Genomic DNA, 12,825 nt, shown 5'->3' with positions numbered 1-12,825 from the left:
AAACAGAAACTGGCAGTTCTGTAGTTCCTATAGTGAGTGATGGTGCACTTTGCATTCGAATGTGTATTAGAAAAACAGAGCTGTCAGGCTTAGGAGCAAGGCAATATCACTCAGTCATATCCTAGTGGCTCCTACTGTTCTATTTTTAAAATACCATTTATTGCCCAGGAATACTGTAGAATTTCTAGCCTCTCAAAACTATTCTCAGGAGCTACACCTACAGTCTATGTTGTATTTGCTTAGTACAGTAAAACCTGCAGTAAAGGGCCTTCTTTGATAAGCAACCCCCTTATCTTACACTCCCCCATTAAAATATCACCACATGCTTTCCACTACACCTTCCCTTGACTTCTACCCACAACTACCTCGACATTTCTGGTCCACTTATATGAAGGTGTAAACAGGTTTCACTAGTACATGAAGACTGTATGTGTACATATAATATTAAAATGTCTGCTAAACACGTGAACAATCATTTTAAAGAGCTAAAAATATTTCTCAAAGCACTACAATATCTTGTAATTTAAGTGATTTCGTGTCCTGTCTGCTTAGAACTTTGTCAAATCCACAAATGAAGACCTACTGTGGACAAAAAGGCAGCTGTATTTGTTTCCCACAGGCCCCATAAGGAAAATCCCATTCTGGGAATCACAGAACTAAAACATGCAATATAGATTCACGTTAAATATTTTTCTTTTGCGTGCGGACAGTATGCTTGGTATTACACAGCTCAAAGATACTAGTATGATATTCAAAGCTAGAAGAAAGAGTGTGTGTGTGTTGTGTGAGAGAGAGAGGTAGAAGGGAAAGTCACCCACAATACAAAGCTTTGCCAGAAAAAAAAAATTCTGGAGAACTTCCAGTCCTCATTTTCTAGCCAGTCACTTTCACTTGCTTTCACCCACTATTGTAGCTAAATGCATCTTCTGCAAAGGCTGTCTGTTTGATCCCTGTTTGGAAGTAATGCTGGAATTAGATGGCTAAAAGTTTGTGCTGCTCAAGCTTTACTGAGTGATACACATCATGGAAGACCTCGTGCTTGAATTAATATGATCCACTGTGCTTTGCTAATGTCCTGGCTGTCAGTGGCATGTCTTGACAGTGACACAGATGTTTGGTGGGTGATGGTTAGGGAGTTGGCGAACTTGATAAATGACGGGGTTATTTACAATAGAATTTATTTTCTTTTTAATTAAGGCAAAGCAGAGAAAAAGTGCTTCTGTTTCACATTCAAGAAGGTAAATAAATGAAGCCTCTTCCCAGAATAAATTAGTGATTTCAGTTAAATAAAATGGGTTGATCATTTTTCACTTCTGCTTTTTCTGTAAAGGGCAGAGCTCCGGCACTGAACTACTACCCCAAATCTTTTCTTGGGTATTGGACAAATGCATTAGTCCTCCAGTTCTGCAGCATATCTTGGGTCATCGATATCTGCTGCTGGCATTTTGGGTGGCAACGAGAAGAAATAGCATGGCTGCTTCAGCTCTGCTAGCAATCAGAGAGATAATCTGGCCTTTCTCTCCATCAGTGGCCGGAAGCATGGAGTGGATACCAGAGACTGTGCCTACTCTATTTACTTCTGCTCTGGAATATATGAGGGAGAGCGTGAAGGAAAGCCACTGGTCACGGGAGAATGCCCCTGCTTAGAAAAGGGCACCATCACAAGCTGCTCTAATACCAGTTGCACTGCGTGACCCAAATCAGTTATTTGTAACCAGCTTTCTTTCAGTATTAATTATACTGAAGCAGAACTTGCTTTAAAATAAGTAAAGGTTATGAATGAATTAAAATTCCCCACAAAGAACAGGAAAGATGCTTATTAAAATTCTGCAGATAATCTCATCACTTCACATGGTCTAGTGGTAATGTGTAGAGCAGCTAACCCAGGTGACCTACTGGCTTGTAGATGCTTGATTGCTTTGTTTTTTTCTAATTGGCAAAAAGTTCTTGGGTTTGTTTCTGATGGGCTTTTATGTAATGGAGAAGTAAATTTGTCATTTTTTGTTCATGTTTAATTATTAAACACTTCGGAATAGTTGGACAATCAATACACAGGGCTGAGTCATTGTTATAAAGAATTAAGTGATTTTTTTTTAAATTCCTGCATATTTCAGTATTGCAAAACAAATGAGAAAAGTAGGAATCTAATTATGCAGTGTTTTAATGGTAAAATAATGCTTCTTTGGCAGAATACTGATAATGAACATCACTGTTCATTAACTTTAGAAGAAACAAGCACCAAATTAACATTTGCAAACATTTGTTGCAGCCAATTAAAGTCTCCATTTAGGATGCTTTTCCTGGCAGCATTCTCTAGGCGTAGACGCCATTTCAAAGAAATGGCTCACATATTTGTATTATTTTAAACTTGTAATTAATTTCACCATTAATATGCTATGACTACATACTGGCGTATTTCACAGCTATATATTTATACGACTAATCATTATTATACTTACATGTCAAATTAATTTAAGAAATAAGATTGTGTGAATATTGGGGTATAAGGAATTGGAATAATCTTTCTGGAATCTTAAAGTACAGCTTAGTCACCTGTTCAAAGTCTATGGCAGAAGACAAATTACTGGTGGAACTAATAGATTTTTGTTTTGTTTTTTTACTGTTTCTCACCTGTAAAGTAGCTCTAGCTGATTGGTTCTCAACCTTTTTAATGCCAAGGGATCCCCTTTTCCATACTGTGAGCCCCAAACCCCCCGGGGCTCCGTCTCGTATGTCCGTAGTCTAGTTGGGAACCTGGAACTATTGATACTAGATAGCAAGAGCTTGCTATCTAAGCCACTTAAAGAAATGTACTTCTCCTAACAATGATTATTCATGATGCTTCCAGAAAAGATAGTGGCCATTGACACTGCTTTCTTATGAACGTTTTCCAGTAAATTGCTACTTCATTTAAAAACAAACAAAAAAAACTCCTCCATCTCTGTGGGCACTTTAAATCACCGCCCGAGCTGCCTCTGCTACCCAGGGGCTCTTGCAGCTGGGCCATGGTGGCAATTTAAAGGGCCCGGGGCTCCAGCCACTGCCTGGAGCCCCAGGCCCTTTAAATCGCCAGCCTGGGGAAGCTGGTCTGGTATGGCATGGCGTACCGGCTCTTGCCAGCTTGCGTTCACCTCTGAGTACATATATCTGTGAAACAGCTTGACCAAAAGACTAATTTGTTTTGACTAGTTAAGCCTCAGGCCTTAGTGGTCTTTTACAGGAAACCTCTATTGGATTGGAGGAGAAATGTGTGTGACCCCCAGCTCAGACTAGTGAGTCTCTGCTCCTTCACAGAGAACTGATGCATGGAGCCCCCATAGAGCTGGTTCTATGAAAGCAGCCAAATCCCTTCCCCACTGAATAGGAGAATGGAGAACAAGGAAAGGCTAATCTGGGCCAAAACTTGGATCTCGTTTCAGGTCTGGCTTTCAACAACCTTTCCACTGGAAAATAGTTTATTTGGAGGATTCCATGTACAGCCCATCTCTAATCCAGATTAGTTGCTTTAGCCAGGAATGGCTATAATTGCAAATAGTGTAACTTTTTCTCTCTCGTTCTTTTTCAGCTTGCCATGAAGCACAAATGTTGAGATACTGCCTAACACAGAGATCTTCCCAAGAGGAACTGAAAAGCTAGGTTTCAGCAGTTTTTACTGGAGATCCAGACTTTCACCTGCTTTATCCTTCCAACTCAGTGAAGATGCGTTAACCAGTTAATATACAGGAAAAATGTTGCATTCCCACATTTTTATGGTAATTTCACTAAGCAATGCTGCTGTATCTCCAACCTTTATTTTGTATTTAAGTTATTGTAGGTGTTTTTAAAAAACATGGAAACTGGACCAAATGAGAAACTGATCAAGATAAGCACCATCTTATTTTTTCCGGTGTCACACAGGAAGAAGTATTAAATTGGCTACAAGAGGTGTTCCTGTAAAGAAATAAAATCCCAAACAATGGTTACATATTTTTTCCCTTTTGTATAGTGCTAGTGGAATTTGAACGTTGGAATTATGCATCCCAGATGATAATCCTGTAGTGGAAAGCAGACTGATTTGTTATGTGAAACAGCAGACCTGATCATTTCTGCCACTCAGTAGGAATTTTTGTACCAGCATTCAGAAGTGCAAATTTGACTTTCAGATGTGACCCTGCTATCCATGCTGCCTTTTGAAAACATCCTGTTGTACTTTCCAGATTGATTTTTGGATTGTATAATAAAATATAAAGAATGTAACCTTGAGATTTTAAGATCTAAGAAAAATCTGATATTTAAATCTGTACACACAAAATGGTTGTGCCCCATTACCACAGTCTGGAATTTAGCAGTCTTTGCGTGGTTTCTTTTTAACTATGATTCCTCTGAATAGGGCCTTTATAAATGAAAGTTTGAAAACAAACTTTCCAAGCTACCAGTTTTTCATAAACTTTACACAGAAAATATTGTTAACATCAAATAGCCTGGAAAAATACCTTTCCATTGCAGATTGATTAACTAAACTATTTTTGATCTATTGTCTTCCTTAACAGACATCTGTTTCCCTCATTTTCCTTCAGAAATTCTCAACTTATTTATTCATAGGATTAAAATGTGAAGCCAGTACAAGAAGTTATACTTGATTTTACCAAGAGTACGCAAACATAAAATGCTAGCTGAGCTTTCAGCCTTCAGCTGTAGTACATTGGTCCTAAGCTGCATGCATCTTCATCATTTTCTGTTCCCTTCTTACTGATGGGCCAGACAGCCAGTGTAATCTGAATATACCGTAGTATTCATTGTCAATGCAGAATAAGATTTTGCATTATTAATGACATTTTAAAGAGCTTAGAATCTAATAATAAGGTAGTATGTGGGGTGGAGGGAAGAAAGAGAAAAGTAACTAAGAAGGAAATAATAACTCTTGGAAATATCGATATTACAAAAAGGGGACTGAATTTACTTGTGAAGAAATTCTAAGTCAACCTACAGAAGTCATCTAGTGAAATGTATAGTATGTAAGTGTATATTTTTAATTATGCTATTTTGTACGAAGTTTTTTAATTGCATAGTGGAAGTTGTTTAGAGGAGGGAGCATGTTTGTCATCTGTTTAGCACTGTAGAATCACATCAAGGACAACCTTGAGAACTGTCACATCCCAAGCTGCCAGCTGGGAAAGAATTTGGCCAGACATAAGCTGCAAGTCAGAACAGGGCCACTAAAGCGTGAGGCCCCAAGCACCACTTGAGCTACTTATGACTAATGCTTGCCTTGAAAGAATCTGTAGCGTCACAAGCACAATAGGAAACATTTTAATAAATAGGGCTCTTACTAGAGACCAGCAAGGAAAAAAGCAGTCTCATATTGGGAATTAAACAAAACAAAACGTAAGGTTAGTTCTGGGGTTTTTTTAAATGTGTCATTAGAATCTTTTTCAGATGTACAGTACAGTTCTGACAGCAAAGCAGATGTCTTTATCCATTCCCCTCTCTTAGAGTACGTTTAACCTGCAATAAAACGTTTGCAGCTGGCCCATGTCAGCTGACTCGCGTTTGCAGGGCTCAGGTTGTGGGGTTATACAGCTGCAGTGTAGACTTTCAAGCTCGGTCTGGAGCCTGAGCCCTGGGACACCACAAGCAGGCACGAACCCAGAGACTAGGCTCCAGCCTGAGCCCAAATGTCTACACTGCAATTTTATAGCCCCACAGCTATTCTTACTTTTTTTTTTTTTTTTAAACTGTACTCTCAAGGATTTTGCTACCTGATGAAATTGAGGTCATGAGTAGTCAGTATGAAAACGAGAGTCATATGCTAATGAAAATTCAGTAGTGAGAACTACAACCATAAAAGTAGTTCTACTAAAGAAGAGAGAGAATAGGATTTGAATTGTTGCTACCTAGCTTTTACTCAAAGGTTATAAATAATTTAGAAGAGACGTTTAAACCCCAGATCAGATATACTTGGGGAGGATGAGTTATTTCAGTTCCGGTAAAAATCCATGGTGCTTGAGGAGGCTACAGGTTTAAACATCTCCTGGGCAGATCAGGTCACAGGCACACTGCTAAATTCCAGATCCCTTTTTCACAGGTTAACCTGTTGTTCTTTAATACGTATGTTTTAGTACCATTAACTGGTTTTCATAGTTGAGTTTAAATAACTCACTGCATTCAAGAAAGGAAAAGAGATTTATTTGCATTCTGTTACATTCCTGGTATTCAGTAAACTACTAGACTTAATGGCACTTAAGGAGATTTCAAGAAAGTGTGCTGACATCCCAGACTGCAGATAAACTTTACAACATTACACTTCCCTCCTGGAACTTAGCTGTAGTATACAACACTAGTATTAGATATTTGTGTACATAAAATATACAGTAATTCAGGTTAATGTTTCATATTAAAGAATGTATTTGTAAAATGTAACAAGATCAGTAGTTTCCTTATTACATTACCTTTTTCAAGTTCTGCAAAGAATAAAGATCATGTATTGTTGGACTTGAGACTGGTGTACTGCAAAATCTGTCTTAAAGGCTACTTTTGTGGCTAGCAAAAATAGTGCATTCACGTGACAATATTAACAAAATGTGCTCTCTAAACAAGTGAACTTAAAGGTAGGTTTTGCTATTATATGCCAAAATCCATACTTGCAGATATATGTTGTAATTAATTCCTCAGAAGTTCTCAAAAATGTAAAAATAATTTTGTGCCATTTTGAAAAAAGTGGGAGCTGCTCTGTTGATTGATTGTTGCAAACCCTACTTTTGTCATTAAACATTTTAACTGTAACAAAAAAAAAAAATGTCCTGGATTATTTGGTGTGTTGTTTTTTGTAGTGGAGATGGGGGGGTTGGTTTTTGTTTTGTTCTTTTCTCCTTTCTTCTAGAAAAGATGTGGTTGTTTACTAATTAAAAAGAAAAATCCAAGTTTTCTCTGTACTATGATCAATAGTTTGCTCTCAAAAGAATATGGTGGTCTACTGGGAAAAACAGTGAAAACTATTTGAAAATATTTTTGTGCCATTCTAGGCTTAAGCATTCTTCTGCTGCATAAAAACTGCTATTGAGCACATGAACACAAATGTAAGATAATTTTCTACCTAAATGTTGCACTGCTCAGAGAAGTCCATGTTTCTATTTCACTTCAGTTTTGTTGCAGAACATTTACTGTCTCCTTCACGTGACTGACTATTACTGTACAAGTATGATTGTATTACATAATAAACACTCTTTAAAGCCAGTTTCTCTCACACTTGAGGGGAAAGATACTGCTCAATGCAAATCATTCCATTGATTTCAGTGAAGCTACTTGAGGAATAAGGTATTAATCAATATGTATCAGAATCAGTTACCTTTCCCCCCCCCTTATTTTTTAATTAAAAATTTTACATTTATCAATACCCAACTAGGAACATCACCTCAAAAATCTCTTTATTTGCTAATATAGCTGCATACCTATATTCAGTGGAAAAGTAAAATCAAGTAAAATTTACATCCATTCAAAATGAAGTTTAAAATAAGTTGTATCTAAATGGATAATACTGTGAAAGAGTAACTCACACCATCTCCTTTGAGAAAGTCATAAATACTTACTGGAAGGGAATTCCAATCTAGTGATCTATGAGAAAGAAGCCAACCAATTACGAACCTTTCCAGAGGTTACCTACTTAGTGATAGTTTTCCCCAGTTCCCCTGCTTTTCCTCCTCCTTCCCTTCCCCTCCCCCCACCTCCAGACTATGCCCCACAGTTCTGGGTTCAAGTACTGTGTTTCGTACTCTCACTCATTTCCTGTGAACAATGAGCACCAATGTTGTCTCGCTGCCTCAGGGAAGCCAATATCGCTGCTTACTGTGCCATCTGTAAGGTTTCCCACTGTGGACTTGAGAAGCATGAGAACTTCACCTCAGGAGGAGGCTATGAGGCCATGCACACACTCGGATCCTGGACCATTGGAACTGACAGTGCACTGGCCATCGCCAGCAGTGAGTGCTCCTCCAAGCACCTCCCGCACCCCGGATCCAGCAGTCCCGAACAAGCTCAGGCACGAGAGTAGGAAGCACTCTCATGGGCATAGAAGCAAGTCCTTATCAAGGGCTGCTTCTAAGAGCAGCATTTCCTACCTGAGCCATTTCAGGTCAGGTGAGATGTCGCGTGCCGACACCACTGCACTGGTACCTCAGGCAAAGAGGAAAAAGGATCCAAGAGCACCATCGTGGGACCTGGTTCCTGCTTGATCTGTGCCATCCCCTGCATGTGCACCGCCAGTCCCACCGCCGCTTCCACAGCCTTCGCTGCAGCCGGCTCTGTGGACTCCACCTCGGTCTTCTGCTGCCTCCAAGAACACTCCCTGGACCCTCCAGCCATCTGGAGCCCCTTCTGTCCACACAGGAACTGGGGCTGTCCTACCCATCTTTGCTGTTGCTCTCCAGCCCCACTCTGCCAGACGAGCTGCTCCTGCCGGAGAAGACCATACCAACAGCACACCGTGGTCTGTGCTGCTGGCTCCCCCGCTTCTGGAGACATCTTTGGACTCTAAGGAGTTTTCTGAAATGGAGCCGATCTTCTCCCCTGTGTTCAGACAGAAATCTCACTTCCACTCCCCCCACCTTATCTGGCCGCTTATAACATGGCATTGATGGTGTGATACTGATACCCCGGGGCCCGCAGCACCCCCAGATCCCTCCCCGTTGGCCATGTTGGACATCCTGGGACCCATACCGCCCTCGGTACCCACCCTTTCAGGCCTCCTACCAGTCTTTCCCAGCTCCTCCACTGGCACCAACGGGCCCTTAAGAGGCGTCCGAGGCAGGGGTGCTGGAACTTGTGATGCTGGGGGTGCTGCCGCACCCCCTGACTTGAATTGGTTTCCATCATAGAATCATAGAACTAGAAGCAACCACAAGAGGTCATCTAGTCCAGTCCCTTGCACTCAAGGCAGGACTAAGTATTGTCTAGGCCATCCCTGTCAGGTGTTTGTCCAGCTGGCTCTTAAAAATCCCCAATGATGGAGATTCCACAACCTCCCTAGGCAATTTATTCCAGTGTTTAACCACTCTGACAAGAAGTTTTTCCTAATGTCCAACCTAAACCGCCCTAGCTGTAATTTAAGCCCATTGCTTCTTGTCCTATCCTCAGAGGTTAAGAAGAACAATTTTTCTCCCTCCTCCTTGTAACAATAGTTTATGTACTTGAAAACTGTTATCATGTCCCCTCTCAGTCTTCTCTTCTCCAGACTAAACAAACCCAATTTTTCAATCTTCCCTCATAAGTCATGTTTTCTAGACCATTAATCATTTTTGTTGCTCCTCTCTGTACCTTCTCCAATTTGTCCACATCTTTCCTGAAATGTGGCACCCAGAACTGAACACAATACTCCAGTTGAGGCCTAATCAGCACGGAGCAGAGCGGAAGAATTACTTCTCGTGTCTTGCTTACAATACTCCTGCTAATACATCCCAGAATGATGTTTGCTTTTTTTGCAACAGTGTTACACTGTTGACTCATATTTAGCTTGTGATCTACGATGACCCCCGATCCCTTTCCACAATACTCCTTCCTAGGCAGTCATTTCCCATTTTGTATGTATGCAACTGATTGTTCCTTCCTAAGTGGAGTACTTTGCATGTACGGGGTTTAGCGGCTTTCAGCACCCCCACTATAAAAATTGTTCCAATGCCACTGGGTAGAGGTCAAGCTGGTACTGCTGGTTCTGCCAGTCCCTACAGCCGCTTCCTGTATGAAGTGCTTATTCCTTCTTCCATGTCTCCCACTGTTGACTACAGGCAGTATCAGGACCTATTACAAAGGGTGGCAACAAACCACCACTAGAAGAGGTGCAAGATCAATAGCACCAGCTGCTAAACATCCTCCAGCCCAGGGACCCTCAAGGATGGCAATCCCCATTAATGATGCCATCCTCCAGTCCACACAAGCAATGTGGCACATCCCGACCTCCTGTATCCCCACGCGGACACAAGCATAATGGTGCTACTTTGTGCAAGCTAAAGGGGCGGACTTTTTGTTTTCCCACCCACCCTCCAGGTCCCTGGTGGTGCACATGGCCATGGAGGGGGCATACCAACAGACTGGGCGGCGAAAAGGCTACAACTTTTGGTGAAATTTGCAATTTCACATCACCAGCTACCAGGCTTGGCTGGTCAAATATGATTTTAACACTTCCATCCAGCTGGCAGAGATCCAAGACAAACTACTCCCATACCAGCTAAAACTTCCAGACACTGGTGGATGAAGGGCGCTTCCTAGCCAAGGTCTGCCTCCAAGTGGCAGTCGATGTGGATGACACATCCTCGTGCTCACTTGTGACGGGCATTGTCATGCACCATGACTCCTGACTGCAGTTCTCTGGCTTCTCTCAAATGACCATAGAGGACCTCCCTTTTAACAAGGACAAATTATTTTATTCTTAGACTGATGAGTCTCGTCATTTGTTAAAGGACTCGAGGGCCACACTGCGCTTTCTGGGTTTCTATACCCCAGCCCCACACCACAACAACAACGCCAACAATGTCACTTTCAGCTGTATATGCCCTACCCACCGTATTACCACAGGCACCAGGAACCCCTATGGAGACCCCGGCATCAGTAACCCACAATCTGTGCCGCTTCCTTGACCTCATCTACCAACAATGCAAGGCAGAGTTTTGAAATGTCGGTGGAGCTCTGCGAACCCTCCCCATTGCCACCCAGCGCCCCACATGTCATCTTTGGGGGCTATCTTGCCCTGTTTCCCCACAATAGGGGCAAGATCACCACTATTGGGTAGTGGAGATCATCCACGACAGATACTCCATGGAATTTCTTTAGTTTCCCCTGCACAGCCCCTTCCCCACCCCTTTCCCAGACATTTCCAGGAGACCCTACACATCAATGCCTTCTCCAACAAGAGGCTGAAGCTTTTCTTGCAAAGGATGCTATAGAGACCCTGGCACTTCCCTATGTGGGCAGAGGCTTCTATTCTCCATACTTCCTCATCTCCAAGAAGGGCAGAGGGTGCCACCCCATTCTTGACCTTCGCCTACTAAATACCTCCCACCAGTCGGCTTCACAATGCTGATGGCCCTCATGATGAACCTCCAGCATGCACCACAGTCCACCATTGCCTCTCCCTCCTTGACCATATGGCAGCCTGCACATTCGTGACTCCACATGCACATTTACACACGCATTGCCTACAGCTCTGGCTCCTTTCTGTTTACAGTCCCCACAGAGACCATCTTATGGCCAGGGTCATGGTTCCCCAGACAGTTCAGGCCCCCCTCACCTGGTGGACCCACCCTTCCAATGTTATGGTCAGTAACCCTTTCATCTCCACCACCCCACACATCACCATCACAACAGATGCCTTTCTTGTGGACTGGGGGGCACACCTACACAGTCTCACAACTCAGGGCATTTGGGTGCCATGACAGGCCAGACTGCACATCAGTGTTCTGGAGCTCCAAACAGTTCAGCTAGCCTGCCAAGCATTTCTTCATCTGATCCAATCACAGCACATGCAGCTCCTCTTGGACAATATCACAGCAGTCGCCTACACCAACAAACAAGGGGGCACCAAATTTCCATCTCTCTGTGTGGAGTCCATACACCTTTGGAACCGGTGCATCCACCATCGTGTCATACTCCAGGCCATGTACCTACCGGGCACCAAAATTCCATAGCCGATGCACTCAGTAGAGCTCTCTATCTCAACCACAAGTGGGAACTACACAACCCCACTTTCCGCTACCTCTTCTGAATCTGGGTCACCCTATGTTGGGATCTTTTCACCACTTGCAAGAACTGCAAGTTGCCTCTTTATTGCTCCAGGGAAACCCTGAGGCAGGACCCCCAAAACTATGTGCTTCTCCTGTCCTGGACAGGAGACCTCTGCTATGCCTTTTCCCCCCCTTATCTTTCTACTACAAGTCTACTGCAAGATTTGATGAGACCAGGTTCCCATACTGGCCGCGTCAGTTTTGGTTGCCAGACCTCTTCAGACACTCCGCACCTCTCTGCCTCAGATAATCCCAGACATCCTCATGCAACAGCGGGGACGAGTCTGGCATCCCAATCCAGGCCTGCTTCACTTCACGTTTTTTGGATGGAACTCGAAGGTAGGCAAAGCCTGCTCCACATCCTTACTCAAAGCAGGAGGGCATCCACCAGGGCCTACTACCAAGCTAAATGGAAACATTTCACTGCTCGAGCTCACCATCACCACCTCCACCTCACCTCGGTGATATTTTCATTCCCATCATCCTTAATTACCGCCTCGAGCTCAAAATGTCGAACCTCACCCTAAGCTTTATCTGGGTCCACCTGGCAGCACTTAGTGCCGTCCTCCACTCAGTGGATGGCACCTCAGTGTTTATCCACCCTACCACCATCTGCTTCATGAGAGGTCTCCTCTATACCTTTCCCCCAATACTCTGGCCCATACCCCTGTGGGACCTTAATTTCGTCCTATCTGCTCTCATGAAGCCACCCTTTGAGCTGCTGGCAATGTGCTGCTTCTCCCATCGCTCTATGAAGGTTCTGTTCTTGGTAGCCATTACTTCCGCTAGCTAGGTCAGCAAACTGGCAGCCATGATGGCTGACCCCGCCCCCCCCCTCCCAAACCATGTTCTACAAGGACAAAGTCTCCTTATGGCTGCATCCTGAGGTCCTCCAGAAGGTGGAGTTGGAGTTCCACTTCAATCAGTTCATTTGCCTCCCTTAGTCTTCTGTCTGGAACCACACTCTTCCAATGTGGACAAGATCCTTCACTCCTTCAACGTCCATCGTGCACTAGCCGTCTATCCCCATGAGACCCATGCCTTTCAGGCATCACCAAAGTTGTTTGTATCAATTGCA

The 12,825-nt window shown here is 43.1% G+C and overlaps 1 protein-coding gene across 3 annotated transcripts in view; it reads left to right on the top strand.

Moving 5' to 3' along the window:
- Positions 1–3,589, top strand: part of STXBP6 (syntaxin binding protein 6) — a 163,797-nt gene extending 160,208 nt beyond the window's left edge. For all 3 annotated transcript variants that reach the window (XM_077820317.1, XM_077820316.1, XM_077820315.1), the window contains one exon: positions 3,566–3,589. In XM_077820317.1, coding sequence (XP_077676443.1) covers positions 3,566–3,589 — 24 coding nt within the window. The remainder of the gene's footprint in view (positions 1–3,565) is intronic.
- Positions 3,590–12,825: the final 9,236 nt, after the last annotated feature.

This window comes from Eretmochelys imbricata, chromosome 6, assembly GCF_965152235.1.
Source record: "Eretmochelys imbricata isolate rEreImb1 chromosome 6, rEreImb1.hap1, whole genome shotgun sequence".
NCBI classification, from domain to species: domain Eukaryota; kingdom Metazoa; phylum Chordata; order Testudines; family Cheloniidae; genus Eretmochelys; species Eretmochelys imbricata.
The sequence above is the reverse complement of the archived record's forward strand: the minus strand, read 5'-3'. Positions and strand labels throughout refer to the sequence as shown.